Source organism: Curcuma longa, chromosome 1 (genome assembly GCF_044706935.1).
Source record: "Curcuma longa cultivar G26 ecotype Majalengka, Jawa Barat chromosome 1, ITB_CL_G26_1.1, whole genome shotgun sequence".
In the NCBI taxonomy this organism is placed as follows: Eukaryota; Viridiplantae; Streptophyta; class Magnoliopsida; order Zingiberales; family Zingiberaceae; genus Curcuma; species Curcuma longa.
Window position 1 is genome coordinate 21,666,922 of NC_133861.1, and position 17,127 is coordinate 21,684,048.

General features: G+C 36.1%; 1 protein-coding gene across 1 annotated transcript; it reads right to left on the reverse strand.

The window, feature by feature from the left end:
* Positions 1-146: 146 nt before the first annotated feature.
* Positions 147-15,840, reverse strand: LOC141833209 (uncharacterized). Its single transcript, XM_074720596.1, has 23 exons — positions 15,701-15,840; positions 15,321-15,609; positions 14,840-14,908; positions 14,632-14,769; positions 14,415-14,532; positions 12,637-12,719; positions 12,322-12,417; positions 9,670-9,838; positions 9,451-9,593; positions 9,296-9,382; positions 8,983-9,168; positions 8,559-8,726; positions 7,239-7,359; positions 7,095-7,164; positions 6,185-6,272; positions 5,976-6,096; positions 5,431-5,624; positions 5,237-5,345; positions 3,222-3,377; positions 1,719-1,821; positions 1,369-1,542; positions 664-809; positions 147-505 (listed from the first exon to the last, which is right to left on the reverse strand). Exons 1-23 carry the CDS (start codon positions 15,838-15,840, stop codon positions 312-314), a joined length of 3,162 nt encoding a protein of 1,053 aa, XP_074576697.1. The 3' UTR covers positions 147-311.
* Positions 15,841-17,127: the final 1,287 nt, after the last annotated feature.

Here is a 17,127-nt window from a genome sequence, read left to right on the forward strand (position 1 = left end):
CAAACAAAACACTTTAAAGATGACTATTTAGTGGAAACTTCTATTTCTAGCAATCTAATAACTCTATAAATTGCTTGAATTATAATTCTAATTGCCGTGTAATTCTAATTTAAAATTTTTTTGGTAGCATCAGAAAGCGACACATTAAAGAGTGATTAATAATGGCGCTTAATGAAATGGCAGCGTGGCATAAAAATTTAAGGAAAAATATGTCTAGTTGCGTTCCTCTACCAAGATGGGCCGTCCACGGGCTTGAATTATATACATTATAGTTTTAAGTTGCTTTTGTGCAAAAAAAAGTAGTCTCGAAGTCATGAGAGTTGCCTGACCTCATATTCATGGCAAATTTCCAAAGGAGTGTCTATAGAAACAGGCCTCTCCTCAGACCACAGCTCTAAGTTGACTGTTCCAGATCCCCATTCCACCATACATTTGTTCACCTGATGGAGATCAAAACGGTTGACTAAAGCCAGTCCTGCACACCTGTCCACCAGCATCCATTCACCTGGTAAAACAAATAAAGTCAATATGGAAATTTATCAATGCTACAAAGAGTGTAGCAATTGTTTCAGAAAAAAAGCAATATTTGTAAATGTATCACAGTTGAGGAAAAGGATAGGACGAAATCTTTATGTAGTATCTGAGAAGTGAGAAATTAGATACCATTGGGGCGATCATTCCCCTCAAATGACAGTTCTTGAGATCCGTCGAAGATTTCATGCTTGGAACCATCAATGGAAGTGAATGCAATGTGAACTTCAGTGGGATGCAAAAGCGTGAATGTTGGATGAATCCTCAGACAAACCAACCTTCAAAAACATAAGAAAAAATTGAGGCAATTGACCAAATTAAAAACATAAATTACTAATAATAAATAAAAGGATTAGACTCCGGTTACAAGAGGAACACTTGGTTATATACAATATTTATCCAGATTAAGTACGCACAATATCACTGAGTAACCAAACAGAATTGAAGGTCAAATATCTAGCATACTGCGTCAGTTAGTTTCGGTATCCCTGAAATAACACAACCTGTTTAAGTTACATTTTTGGTATGCAGTTTTCGTAATAGCAAACCCAAAAAGGTAGGACAAGTACAGCTAGATGATAATGGTGTCTTCACTTTTCACCTCGTAGCCAAGGTTGAAGCTCTGAAGCCTACAATTGGCAATTTGGAGCTGAACATTTGGTAGGTCTAGTTTTCAGAAGGAATAAGTATACGAAGTGGATAAAGAACCTATCACTTGTGTATTGCTTATCCCGCCCCAAAATTTGGTAGGTGAGTTCATGTCAACATAAGACATGAATGATAATATTTTATTTGCTGTTGATGATACTCATGACTGAAAGGTTGGAGAAAAATTACCGTGAGAATCCACCAGAACCGGCTCCAACATTGCGTGCAATGATGCTTGAATCGACACGTAGAACTTTAGGATTTCTTTTAACAATAGATATTATCCGTTGGATGATCAATCCTCCACCAATATCCCCTTCCATGCTAAGTGATTCTTCCTCTCCAGATTGCTCAAGATCCCTCCTAAAGAAATATAACATTTCTGTCAATGTGATTATTGAAATTGGATTCATGTTGAAAGAAACATATAATTAACTGTTTTTTTTTCAGAGAAAAAAAAATCATAGCAGTTGCTAAAGATTTCCTGAATAGCAAGTTTGAGAAGCTATCTTTTACAGAAAATTGTAAGATAATCCTACCTGATAACTTTATATTCCTCTGAGCAGCCAGCAGACCGGTATTCAATACCGCTATATTCTTCATATCCATCAATTTCAACTCGGCTGTGCAGCCACTGTGTACCTAAAATAACCATAAAAAATATAATTGCTTACCCTCAAATTATCCATAAATACAGTTTGTATTCAAGATTCTAACATGTAAGCGCAAAGATTTACGCTGCATGTGAGATCAACTTGACATTTTGGACTTTCATCATTTACTTACTATTATTATTTTCCCGGTTTCCAAATTGAATCTTAAACTGAAAGGGTAACATCCCCTTTAAATATTAGATAAAAAGATTCATTTCTTCCCCTAAAACATGGGGCAGGCCATCCTCAATGATAACAAGCAGCCATGGCCAGACTATTTGGGGCCATACATGATCTTACAAAAAAAATTATATTGTTTGGAGGAGAAAAGTGCTTTGGTGTATAGTCTGAGGAGCTTATCCTCTGCTCTAAAAGGAAAAGAAAAAGTAAAGGGAAATCACAAAAACCTTTCTGTTTAGAGAACATTGTGTGCCCGATTATCCCCTTAAGGTTTCCAGATTGTACTAATACTCTTTGTTATTCTAGTCAATTTTCAGCAATAGGTTTAAATTATGTTGCACTGAAATAAGAAGATCTTGCCCTTTGCATCTCAATGATAAATCAACATGTTCATCATTTAATCTCTAATGCAAATATTCAAAATTATTAATAATCACAGTATTAAACTGGATGAAGCAGTTTAAAATTTAGAGCATAACCCAAGGCTTTTATTTGAAAATTTTTTATTTAAATTTAATGAGATTGTTAAGTTTCATTTGTTATCAAGCCAGGCCACCTAGATCTTGTTTTTAGGAGCAGTCTTCTTTCGTTTTGCACAAGGGAATCCCCACCTCTTCTTAAAGTTAAACTTTTTGAGTTTAATAAAAATTTCCAGTCTTGCTTTTCAAATCATTAATTTGTCTGTTGAGATATTTATCCCTCCATGTGTGTCAATTCCGATATCAAAGATTGTGAGTTTTGATATCCATTTTGATATTACATTGTGATATCAAAGTCAAATCTCTGTTTTGTTCAGTTTTGTCTCGTTCCCTCCACCAAGTGTGACTGCTTCATCAGGCGTCTGCTACGAAACCAAGTCTCTGACGCAAAGTTGTCTTCCACGGCCACTTCCCAAGCAAGTTGCACAACACATTGCTCATCGCAAATGTATATATTGTGGAGATGATGACTTTAATATATTTGCTGGGCATAAGTTAAGGATTATGTATTTGAAATATCTAAAGATATTTATGACAACATTTCCAGGTCAACTGATTTGATGGTTCGACAGTTCGAAAAGTTGAGCGGTTGACCAATTAGCCTTACTGATTCAATCTCAAGTCCGATTTTCAGAACATTAGCGGTAAACAGATGCTAGTTTCAAAAATGCAATATCAATAAAACAAAGAGTGCTATTGGTTATTTTGAAGCATAAATGTAACTGTTTACCTGAAGGAAGATGATTCATAGATAAAATTCGTCCACCAATCCAAGGCACCACCTTCAAGGCCCAGTCACCACTTTTCAGCTCCACAGGAGTCTTTGAGAGCTCGAATCCCTTCTGACCAGTAAATCCATCTTCACCTGGGATATTCTTGGCGTTTTCTGTATAGATCAATGCTCAATAAATTGGGTACATCTCAATCACAATTTAGGATCTGAATGACATAAAATTGTTGCAATTCACCCAGAAACACTTTGAGCGCCAATTAGAATATGAATGATTTAACAAAAAATAAATTAATTAATAGCTTTTTAGGTAACCTCTCATCATTATTGTATCTATAGTTTAGGCCCTTGGCATTTTATGTTTAAAAAGAAATTGTTTTAGGGTGCCTATTTAAGCAAGTCTGACTACTCTTAAATCTTTGTATTGGTTATAATTTAGATTCATGACCACTAGCGCTGTTCACTAGTTCTAGGCTTCGAGGAACTGAATGGAAAGAGTTAAGAGCAATTATAGTGTAATTATCACATTCAAAAGATTTAATCCCACAAATGCAATGCTCATTTCACATTTCTTAAATATCAGTTAGGCTAATTTGACTAGACTAACCCACATTATAAATATAGAATTAGACATTTTCTTCAGTAGAATACATGCTTGGTTGAAAAGAAAAGGACAGCATCATAACCGATGCCTGTGACTATCAAACAAATTTTAACCAAGATTTAAAAGGTCATTCTGTGTTGTAGTCAGGTTAGCCAGAATAGTATGATTTTGGTGCCATATTATAAATTTGAAAAGAAAAGGACAGTGACATAGTAGATGCCTATGACTATCAATCAACTTTTAACCAAGATTTAAAAGGTCATTCTGTGTCGTGATCTAGGTTTCTAGATAGAATAGTATAATTTTGGTACCATATCATGCAAACACTTAGCACACTTCAAATTGTTTCAAGAAGAACTGAATGAATTTTAATCCTACATGCAAACACTTAGAACACTTCAAATTGTTTCAAGAAGAACTGAATGAATTTTAATCCTACAATCTTTACAGAGCTTATTTCCTTACAAATATAAACCTACAGCAACTACAAAGCTAATTGAAATTAAAATTTTAGAATAAGAAATTATAAAATTATAATAACCATCTTAACTAATGATTATATCTTCCAAATACCAAAATGAATGTCTTGCATCAGAGTATTAGTTCTAGTAAGCATCCTATTGAGATTAATCTTCTAATTTTTTACTAATACCAAATTAAATAATACTCTTAGATATATCTTAATTAACCCACTTCAAGTTGGAGTTGGACTAATACAATCAAAATGTGAACACCTATAGGTGCAAGTACAAGATATGAATTCATCTCGCTTTCTTTGACTCTTGCATTGCTCCTCTTGCTACTGTCGCTCCATCTGTGTGCTGTGCTTCTGACAGTGCATCTCCTCTTTCCTTCCCCTCTTATTTTAGTGTTTCATCTCCTCTCCATAACAAAACAAAAAAAAATCATGAAAAAAGAATCTTCCTACTAAGTTAGAATAAAACAAAAATGGGTACTTCCTTTTCCCAATTCTACCTTTCTACTCCACGTGGTTGACAGACGTTATCAAAGGAAGTCATAAAAAGACAATTTTCCTATTCCAGTCGACTCTAGACAGAGCTGACCAAGACAAATCATGTCTCTGTTGGTACCATCGAAATTGTATTGGCACAAATGACTAAGCAACATTTACCCATGCAGTCCTAGTATCAATATCGATTGGCAACTGAAATGACATGTTTTAGTTGCAAAGACTAATACTAATTGACATTTGCAACCATAACAAGTAACAATTTTGGACATTAGATGACTAAAATGCAACCGCTAATGCATGTTCTGGTAGAGTCAATCTACATTAAGTTCATTAGCCATTATGTTTAATTTCTAATAAAAGTTCCCATTAACTATCAGATAACTGAGTAAAACTTGTACAATGATTTAGTGACGTTCTCATAGATGGTAAGAGAATTACCCATTTGTTTTCTGTACCAATCTTCACTAGCTGATACCAATTTAAGCACTTGAGATTCTGAAGGAATTTCCATGTGCAGTTCCTCTCCATCAATGCCTTGTGCATCAATCTGAAAACAATGGCAAAGGAAATAAGCTTGTCGCATAACTTTAAAATCAAGAGGTTCAATCATATTGTTGCAAGGAATGATTTACCATAGCACCTCCTCCAAGCAATAATTTTACAAGCAGAGGCCGTTTTGGCCTCCTGTATGACCCTTCAGATTTTGAAACTTTAACCATCAAGTTTGAAGAATCGATTTCTGCAGAATAATATGTCAAGAGATAATTGCCTTGGGTGTATCCATACCCATCACCATCATCTTCGTATAGAACACCTTCAGCTTTACCTGAAGAAATATAGTCAAGGGTGATGACTATGTATAACTGTATTTAATAGCATACTAGTACACAGAATTACATGTCTAAGAAGATGCCATGGTTTAGCCAGAAGACCAATCTGATTGTTCATTTTATTCTTGTGTTTGAGAATTTTGATCAAAATACTGAAGAAAGTTTTTTGTAAGCACATTAAAGTTGTATTTGTGGTGCAAAACTGTCTCATATCTTCAGTGATGCTCAGTTGATTTTTGACAAATGTACAAAAAAAATTTGGAGTCAACCAGATCAAGATTTTCTTCAATATTAGAGTAATTATTGCTCTTGATTAAAAGAGAAAAATATTTGAGTTGGAAGGGTACCATTTTCATCTAAAGAAATAAGAAGTGAAAGTTCATCTGTGGGGTTTGTTTCACCAACATATTGTACAGGCTGACCCACAGGAAGTATTGATCCACCTCGCAAGTACAAAGATGGAAGATCCTGACATTAGAAAGAAGAAAGTAACATTAGCATAAGAATGAATGAGTCATTAGGATGAACCAGATCATTTAGTTTTTAATAAACATACTGGGTGTGAATCATTGAAATCAAAACGTTGCCAGATTCCTTTTGGCATGATATATGCACATTCATGCGACCCTTGATCTGGCATAGTGCTGACTCAAAGGAGAAGAACAAATCATAAGCAAAAAAGACAGTGACTCAAGGCTTTCATTTCTTTAAAAAATATAGTCATACACAGACATTCTAATACAAGAAAACTAATAGTGCAGTTTTGATAAATTATTCATTATATGTTTGTTAAGTTTAGTACTGTATGATTGACTCGCAATATTGAACCCATTAATGTAACCTTTGGATAAATACTAAAATCAACAAATGACAAAAGGAATTGTTCTATGTACAAACTTCATCTTCACCGCTTTATTTGAATAATTTGATTTTTTTTCCTATCTCAGACGTGTCTCTTTGCTTTCTCATAATACTGGAGGTTAAAAAAATAAATCAAATTGCACCATTTCTGTAATAGATAAATGTCTTTTCTCCAGAAGTTGCTGAAAATTGGAATTATTCATAAGAAGATATTAGCTACAATTGAAGAGGTTTTCACAATAAATTTGCATTTATCAGAGATCTGAGCATAATTAACACTCCAAATCTATAGTTCTTTTCATTACCCTTAGGGTTTGGGGAAAATAACCCACAAACTAAAGGAATTGTATAACACAAAATAACATAAAATAAAAACAAACGACTGAAATTTCACTTCTATGTGAGTATTTGCTATGTGAGATTTGTTCTCCATGCTATGTCAATTGGTATTAAGGCCAAACCTAGTTTTGTATCATGGAGATTTGTTCTCCATGAAGTGTGCTGCTGAGGAAGTCTTTCTACCATCTTAAGGAAGAATACTTTAAGTGCACTATGTAGTGGGGAAGATGTAATTCAATTCACTTGATAAGAAATGCTACGTTTACCTTGCACAAATCAACAGTGGCCCTAACAAAAATGAATTTTCAACATTCCTCAATTGTGCATCTGTTGAATCTGCATGTGCTAACCAAAATGAAACTCTGATGCATCAATTTCCATATCTACAAAGTTTTGGCAGAGATTCTTACCAGCAAAAAAGACAGGAGCTGTGACTGGAGTTCCTTTTGTATGAGCCAAATAGAAAAGAGTATATATATGAGGTAACAACCGATACCGCCTAAGCAAAGCAAGACGACATATTTCTTCACACTAGGCAACATCATAATGTTAGAAATGCCCCCACTAATCTTATTGCAATAAAGACAAGCTGGAAATTTCAATTTACATTTCTTATTTCTTGATGAATTATTCAAAATATTCAGTTTTGATATCCATTGCACGTTGTGGCATCTTCACTATTGAAAAAAGTAAATTCAAAACTATCATAATTAAATATGTGTTCATAGGAGTGGAACTACTCTGAAAGCATATAAACTTCTCCATTAAACAAGAATCTTGGGTGTTTTAAAGGATAAAGAGTGAGCCTTGCAATGGTCAAATCAAGGTCCAATCAACTGGGCTAGAAGGATTGACTATGATGTAACTTAGTAAATCTAATGAAGTTAATTTACGACATTTAGTGTTTTCATTAATAATTGTTTTGCTAACAAAAAGGTTTAGAATGCCTTGAATAGTTTTATTGACACATTAAGAGGTTAAACTGTTGTAACAAATAATAGGGTAGTGTATCAGATCCATCCTCAAATAAACACAGGTTAGCTGTAAGTACATTAACTATAATTACCACACAACACATCCATGCTAACAAAAACGAGACTCTTCAAAGAAAAGAACTTTGGATTGTGCCAGGACTGTCAAACTCAAAAAGGAACTTTATTTTGGGTAAACCTACAATGGGATTTATGACATGGTTCGCAGTTATTAATCTGCTCCTCTACAGGACTTCTCAACAGAACTATACCAGTCTTAAAACAAGTAACTATTATTATGGTTTTCTCAATCAACTTCATTGAGACAGTTTTTTTTTTTTGAAAGCATAACACAGGGCAGAAATCTGGACACGTTCTTTCATATATGCCTCAACACTATAAGGGAAAAAAATTCAGGGTAATTGCTAAAGCTAGCATGAATTTGTAGTTTTAACAGATCCCTGATGAACCTTCATTTTTGACATCTACTTCCAATTTTGTAATGAAGTACTTGCTAAAGATATTAGAATCACTGAGAAAATTTACGATGATAATTCAAACTAGATGAAATTGACATGGTACCAACCAATATGCTTCTGCATCAATGAAAACAATGGCCAAAAAGACAAATTTGAAATGCCAATCTAAAAAAAGGGAATGTCATCACAAGGTTTAGGTCGTAGTTGAAAAGGAAACCTAGAAACCACATTGAGTCTATGTAATATATTGCATGCTTAATGAGATAAACATATACCATACCTCTACTCCAAAAGACCATGGTTCATGGTCTGCAGTTCTCTTTTCAGAGTGGCCACGACAAAATGGAAAAAATGAAGCAAGTCCCATCCACCTACCAAAGAGTTTTGGAGTAGCATTACCAGCAAATCCACCAATATCTGGTCCAGAATATGGCTGTCCACTAAGCCCCTGAAGGACAAATTTGAGGCAGAGGGTAAGCACAGATTACAGAAATCTACTCCCATGTTATTAATTTTGGTAGTTATGGCTGAATGCCATAACTTCAGAATATACTCGCCGCAACTCAGAAGTAGCATTGGGAAATAAAAAACAAATGTTCAAAGTTTAGTAAAGTAGATGCAAATTTGTCGATGGTCTCTGCAAATTCAGCCATCTAAATAACAACTATTATTAATCCCACAATATTTTTTAAAAAATGACTCACCAATTGAAGAACCATTGAAAGGCTCATATGTAGGTGTTCCCAGTTTGATAAGTTATCACCCGTCCATGTTGCAGCATAACGTTGACTTCCTATAAACCCAGCTCTTGTGAGCACAAATGGCCTTTTGTTGCTATTCGCCATTTTCATTCCTTCTTGAGTTGATCTTGCCATCAACATGCCATAAACCTGCAAAAATTGAAATCTTACCTCATACCTCTAATTATGATAATGAAGTGTATAATCACCAAAATGGATCCCTTTACCTATAAACTAAAATAGGAAAAAAAACAAAAAGGAGGATACTTGAAATTACATTGTGATAGTGAAAGTGATTTTGACAGCCACCAAACTCAGGATCTCCTCTGTGTATGTTACTCTCCGGCATTGTTTTTGTTACAGTCTGAATATGGTCACGTCTTTAGCAAATGAGGGGGCAGAAAGATTGAACTTTTATTTCAAGAAACTTACTTTAAATACAGCAGGCTCATTCATATCATTCCAAATACCATCAACTCCATTGGATACGAAGTCCTTCACTAAATTGGCCCACCACAAACGCGTGCTTTGTTGTGTGAAATCAGGGAACACACAAGGACCAGGCCACACCTCACCTTGGGTGGCAATAGATATCAAGATGACCACCATTCAGAGAACTTGATCAGAAATCAAATGAGTTAAGAACCTTACCAACAAAAGGCTCCCCATCTGCTTTTTTAATCCACACATTATTTTCAGACCCACTTTCATAGACAAAATAACCATCTTCCTTTTTAATCCCAGGATCAAGCATCCAGATTGCCTTGAAGCCCCTTGCATGAAGATCATTTACCATAGATTCTGGATCAGAAAAGTGTTCCTGGACATATGAATAGAGAAGTTATAATGTGTGCATGAGGAGAATAAGATCATCAGCCATAAAAATTAAGTGATGATGTACTAATTTCAGTATGATAGGAACCAAGTTCCAGATGTGGACCAGGTGTTGGATCATGGGTGAAAAATGTTGGATCATGAGGGAAACAAGCCCAAAACATGGCTTGTATATTCCAGGAGGGACAAAACAAAAAGGGGCCTGAATAGAATTAATATATAGTGGTATTATGTTTTAGAGTCAGTTATATCTTTGTGGCAGTTATGTTAGCATGTTTTAGAGTATGTGTGGTTATAAGTTTGTGGGAAGTTAGAGGAGAAGGGATCTACGAATTATTGTCGGAAGAAAGCATTGGCTTTGGCGAAAGCATTGACTTTGGCTGGTGGAGAGAGTTTTCTTTACCAGATTGTTTATGTTAACCCTAATACAATTCTGTATTGCGTGAGTTCCTCTATTCTGAATTTTAGAATCCTAACATTGGTCCTACCTACCGGATGTAAGGAGTTGTATGCTAATAAGGAATGCCAAAGATGTCGGATAGGGTTAATGTTTTGGAAGAGAGGATGGTGACGCAAGAAGGAAATATGGAGGAAATGAGAGGTATTATGCAACGATTGATGTTTGAAATACAACAACATTATTCTCTTTTACAAGAGATCAGCATACAATTAGGAACAAGGGTTGAAGCAACACCATTGAAGGGGGCATCCACTTGTGCTGATCAGTCCTCTCAATCTGAGTCTCAAAAACAACAAGGTGATCAATTGGAAGAGTACAGGATGTCTGTTAAGAAAGTGGAATTACTAATGTTTGATGGTTGGGATCCTGTAGCGTGGATTACTTAGGCTGAAATTCATTTTGAAGTCCAGAATACTTCTGATGAAGATAAGGTCAAGTTGGCACATGTAAGTATGAAAGGCACTACAATTCATTAGTTTAATCTTCTTAAGGAGACCGAAGTTAATCTAACTTGGAAAAACTTAAACGCGCTCTCATAGCCCATTATGGAAGGTGTAGACATGAGAATCCTTTTGAAGAATTGGCAGCATTAAAACATACTGGAAATATGAAAGAATTTATTGAAGCTTTTGAATTGATTTGTTCGCAAATTCCGCATCTTCCAGAAGAGCAATATATTGGCTATTTCATGAGTGGATTACAACCTCATATCAGAAGAAGAGTTCGAACATTGAATCCACTGTCTAGAGGGCAGTTAATGTGCATGGCAAAGAATGTTGAAGAGGAATTGCTAGAGGAAGGGGAGATCCCACAAAAGACATTAGGGAAGGAGAGGTTATGGAGCAATTTCAGCCAAGGCAGTGCTGGTTTGGGTAGTTTTCGACCATATACAGGGCCTAATTCAATTCAGAAGAAATTAGATCAATCTTTCCAAACGGGCAGAACCAGTACAACAACAGGATGGGGTTCTAACAAAATTTGTGACTCTAAGAAAGCTATTGGAGAGTACAATGTGCAAGCAAATCTACCCAGTGGACTGAAGGTAGCACTAGAAGATGATGTGGGACCAGAATATGTGATTGCTAGTAGAGGCATTGTTCATAATGGTGAAGTGATTCGTCAATGGCTAGTCAAATGGAAGGGAAAGAGCATGATTAACACAATGTGGGAGGATGATTTCACTCTTAGAATTCAATTTCCTTATTTTAGCCTTGAGGACAAGGCTAGAGCTGCAGCAGGTGGTAATGATAGGAACCAAGTTCCAGATGTGGGCTAGGTGCTGATCATGGGTGAAACATGTTGGATCATGAGAGAAATAAGCCCAAAACATGGCTTGTATATTCCAGGAGGGACAAAACAAAAAGGTGCCTGAACAGAATTAATATATAGTGGTAGTTTATGTTTTAGAGTCAGTTATATCTTTGTGGCAGTTATGTTAGCATGTTGTAGAGTATGTGTGGTTATAAGTTTGTGGGAAGTTAGAGAGGGAAGAGATCTAAAAATTATTGTCAGAAGAAAGCATTGACTTTGGTTGGTAGAGAGAGATAGTTGGTGGAGAGAGTTTTCTTTACCAGATTATTTGTGTTAACCCTAATACAATTCTGTATTTTGTGTGTTGTCTATTCTGAATTTTGGAATCCTAACACGGAGATTTACCATTGAATTACAAGTACAAACAACAAATTGCTCAAGCAAGTTAGATGAACATAAATGCTCATACATCCATTTGCTTTCAATAACTATGAACTCAATATCCAATCGGTGCATCTTTTGACTTTTTAATCTTGTTGATCCAATAAGTTAAGGACCATGGCACATTTGATGTATTGAAAGATAAGAATAGCTAGTTATTGAGAATGTGGTTAAAAAGATTTTGTACCTAATCTGAATAGCTGGGTGTGACTCAAGTAAACCTCTATTTAAGGGGGAAAATAATCTAAAGAATTGATGAGTGGTCTTCACAAGAAAAAACCACATACCCAACCAATGACTAGCAGGAGGACACTTACTTTGTCAAATGTGAAACACCGAAAACCATCCATGTAGTCAATGTCCATCCATATAACATCACAAGGTATTCCTTTGTCTCGAAATGTTCTAGTGATCTGTAAAATGCAAGACCCACAAGAAAATGTTAGTACATATTAGCAAATAAACTTTTGCTGGTATACAAATATGCCAAGGTAAAAATTCTTTCTCCTAAATACCATTTTGTAAAGGAGTAGTTGAAGGCCTATTCTTAATTAAATGGCATAAGAAATTAACCAAAATATATATAGTGAAGATGTAAGAAATAATTTACAAGGTTAGCAAATGGCTTGTACCTCATTAACTTTCTCAGCTGATTCATAGCTCCACCGACATTGATGATAACCAAGTGACCATTTTGGTGGCATGAAAATGGTTCCTAAATTTGTAAATAAATCAGTTGAAGTAAGATTGAAAATTAAGTTAGGCCTTTGGCCTTCCTTTTCCTCGTAAGGAAAAACAAAATTATAGCAGGACCAACAAGTCTCTTGCATGTTCTAATTTGTGCTTGTACAGACAATATCACATGTCACAGAAAATATAGCAATGGAAACTCTAAACTACAGCATTTAGGTATCTAAGAAGTGGAAAGTCACATTCAACCAACATGAATTTGAAAAATATTCAACGAATGTAAATTGAAAAATCATATACAATTAACATGAAACTGAATCAATGGTCATTGAGTGGCTGTCCAAACATTGTGTTTATGCACAACGATAACATGCTTATGCACACAAGAGAACAAAAATAACAATGAAGCAGAAGTGGGAGGCAGAGCGTTTTCACTAAGGAAACATGAAGAATTGAAGATGAATGGGGAATAAGAACAGAAAGAAATCTTATTTGTCTATCCCATCATTGGAAAGCCTTCACCTTGCATTTGGCATTGGCTAACTCAATGCTATTGCCAAGAAATAAACAAAGAAACATTACAAAAAAAAGATCCAACCTAATATGCCAAGATAGTTAGGTAGAGAACATCTTGGTATTTACCATATTTAAACCCTCACATTTGAAGATGTGGAAGTAAGAGGTGAAATTATACCCACTCCTAACTTCCTGTTGTCATTACCATGTACCCTTAGTCCCAACATCGCTATAGATGAGGAACTAGCTTGCATACTATGTTAAAGACTGAAAGAGATCCCAATCAACCAAAAAATTCAAGGGATTTAAGTGCAAACCTCTTGGTCTCTTGTCGTTTCTAAACCTTAGAGGAGCATTTTTAAAAAGGCCTGAAGTTCTAGGTCTTTTAAAATTTTCCCTAATGGATAACCTAATCGGCAAATCCCCCACCACATTCCCATGACACTACCCACACTCCCTTCTCCCTCCCCCTTCTTTCTTTCCCATTGATGCCAAAGCCTCCACGAACAATGTCATCAAACTCCCCTCCCTATTTACGAGACAACTATCAAACTCTCATTCCTCCCCCACAGCAAGCAGCCTGCTAAGACCCAAGAAGCGGCAGATAAGCTTCTCGTTGGTCATTTTCTTCTTCCTGTTTCTCTTCAGATGACCCTGGTTTCTACTTGTGTTGTGTCAGGTCAACACAAGTATGAGGTGTATCTGAGTTTGAGTAATTGAGCCAAAATTATAACCTAAATGTTGCATAGAATTCTTTTTGGTATTGAAAAATAATAAATGGAATGTCTTAAATTTTGCTATCAAATAAGCATATATTTAAAGTACTTGTGATGCTCACAAATAATAAATGGATGATATCATTGGAATCTTTTTCTCTACCCACTATCAAATAATCATATATTTAAAGTACTTGTGATGCTCACAAATGCTTCTTAAAGTACAATTACTGGAATATGGCAAAGACAAGACTCCATTTATGATCATCATAAAAAGTATTGAGACAAGAATAAATTTGCATCACATTTTCCTATTTAGAATTAAGCATGTTAAATTTACCAAGAATTAATTTCAAATTTCAGCATTCAATCAGACAAACAAAGATATGGTTGGGCTTTTTGTCCAACTTTAGCACACTAGAATGAAAGTTCAAAACTAATTACTAGAAACTAGGAAGAAGAAAATAAAAATGGAAAGAGAAAATCACCAATTGCATGAGAAAGTGACATCAGAACTTCAGTTGGTGAATTGCAGGGTCCAAAAGTAATGATAGGATAAACTGCAGCAGATACAAACTTCACAATAGCGGCTATCCGTAAGTCAATCTGTTAAATAAAGCATTTAAAAAACAGCTAATTAATTAGTCATCATAAGCATAAATAACCAAACTTAATTAAAGATCAACCACAGGAACATTTGATGACCTCACAACGGCGTGTGGTGTCAGCAAGAATACCAAATGCCTTTCCATCTGGCAGAACAGCCAAAACCCAAGGGTGAGATTGATACAAGGATGTAGTTCCAGGACCAAAACCCCACGCATCAGTGTTCCATGTAAATATCTGGGATGCCAAATGGAGGTTACTCCCCATGATTCAAAGCATACAATCGGCAACTAATTAAGAAAATTACCCGTTTCCCTGTTCTTTCAAGAGGCCCACTGACTTCTCCAGTTCCATAGAATGATGTCCCAGAAGGAAACTGCCACAATAAACGAGAAATCTTCTATACTGTAGTGCCTAAAATAGATAATACAATGTCCTAGCATCTACAAAGTTTGCGGTTTAGAGTTGGTAGAAAAGGATGCTTAAATGTAACAAGAAAACATTCCCCCATCGTCACCAAATACCAGGCTAAGTGATTCGCAGCTATCATAGAAGATAATAATCTACGCCAGAAAATAGCAAAAAGGAGATATAGAGCATGTCTTTGAATGAACTCAGGATATAGCATCACAACAGATTTTCTTGCACAACCATGTTGCAAAATATTGCGGCGTTTCGCACTTGTTAAGCTCTCTAGAGTGTTGCAAGTATTCTTGGAGCACACTGCATCGCCCTCATTAGCTATAACCTACTCGTTACTTGTGATCGTAGCCATCCACGCAACGCACCTGAATCGTGACGGTCTGCTGGCCGTCACATCGCTCGAAGGCGGGAACGAACTCAGGAAGCAGCTGAGCCTCAATGGATTTCTCCCTAGCTTGCGGATCAGCGAACGAAAGGCTGGGGAACGCCGCAGATCGGTCGCTCGCCGAGCAATCGAACCGAAAGACACCGGCCTCGAGGATCGGCTGGAAGACCATCTTCCCGGAGCCGATCCGCTGCTCGTCCATCTCCAAGTCCAACGAAGCTGATCGTCCACCGATCCGATTGCTAGCGACGCCGCCGGATCTGCTGCACCTGCAACCAGATCGCGCAATCAAATAATCGCCGGAGATCGATGAGAAACGGAGAGAGAGAGAGAGAGAGATTAAAGTTGTCTCAGGCGTACCTGGCGGACCTCGAGATGGGGAGACGATGGAAGAAGCGAGGCGAAACGATGCGCTTGATGGGAATATTTATTAGCTGGAAGTGGCAGTGACGAGGAGGAATCGTACTGCTTGAGATGCTAGCGTTTATGGAGACTGCCATGATGTTTGAATGTTGGGGATGATAATCATAAAGGCGATTTTTTTTTATCTGTTTCTATTTTATTTACTATTTCGCTATTGGTCCTTGTGGAAGCAGCCAAGAGCGTCTCTTCGCGGCCCACTCGCAGCCAGCGCTTTATGAAGAAGGTGCGCTTTCTTTCTATTAATTTAATTTCGTGTAAAATACTTGCTTTTGTTTTAATTAACCAGTGTTAATGTGCTTAATGACCTACGTGTAAATATATACTTTATACAGCAAATATATACTAGAGAAAATAAACCTATGAGTATGCTATAAAGATAGTTTATTTATTTATTTTATAATTTAAATATTTAAATTTTTAAATTGATTAATTTTAAAGATGATCCATCCGATCTTACATAAGTGGTGGATGGCTCAGCAATCCAACATTTAGATTTTTCATATCATTAAAAAAATATAGTGTGTTATAATAAAAATCGAACCCTTAATATTTAGGTACGCTACAAAAATAATTTTTTTAATATGATGGAGAAGAATGTATAATAAATGTCTAATTGTTATTGATTGGAATTGATGACTATGGTTAATAATGGATCTTTCTCTCTTCCTCCTTTCTTCTCGGATCCATAGGTATATTTATCCTTCGACCAATTAATCCTCAATCTTCTACGAATCAAAATGCATTAGCTATTGACGTGGTTGATGTGATTCCCCTGACAATTAAGTCAGCTCAAGAGAGAAGAGTGGCTTCGACATATAAAAATAAAAAGACATATTTACATATTGTTATCGAATCTTATATAGCCAACGAAAAGAAAAATCCACATGAATTGGTATGTTAACCACGCAAGCTATCGTATATACCACTTAGTCCGCCACACTTATGGAGAGTTGAGAGTCGGTTGATCGAGTGAAGTGAGGTTGGGTGCTAAAGGTGGCAACAATGAAGTCCTCCATTTGATGTGATTAAGTCATTGGCCAGATATCGCCCTTTGTCTCGACCATCTCAGCAGGAGTGATTTTGGACAACATGGTGCAATAGTTGTGATTGGCAAAAATTATTGTTGATTGAGATCGAAGAAAATCTTTGATCCCTCTGTGTAAGAAAGTTGCTATGTCCGAGCAACTATGGGAGAGCTAGTATCGAATGGGGTCCTGACAATTGATCACTAATACATGATTGACTCGTGCATGTACCACTCTTCAACAAAAGATGGAATCCGTCATTTCAGCAATCTCACACGGTCAGTTCTATAATTATATGTGAAGAGATAAATCGAGAAACTGCAGTTAGCCACTACGAGG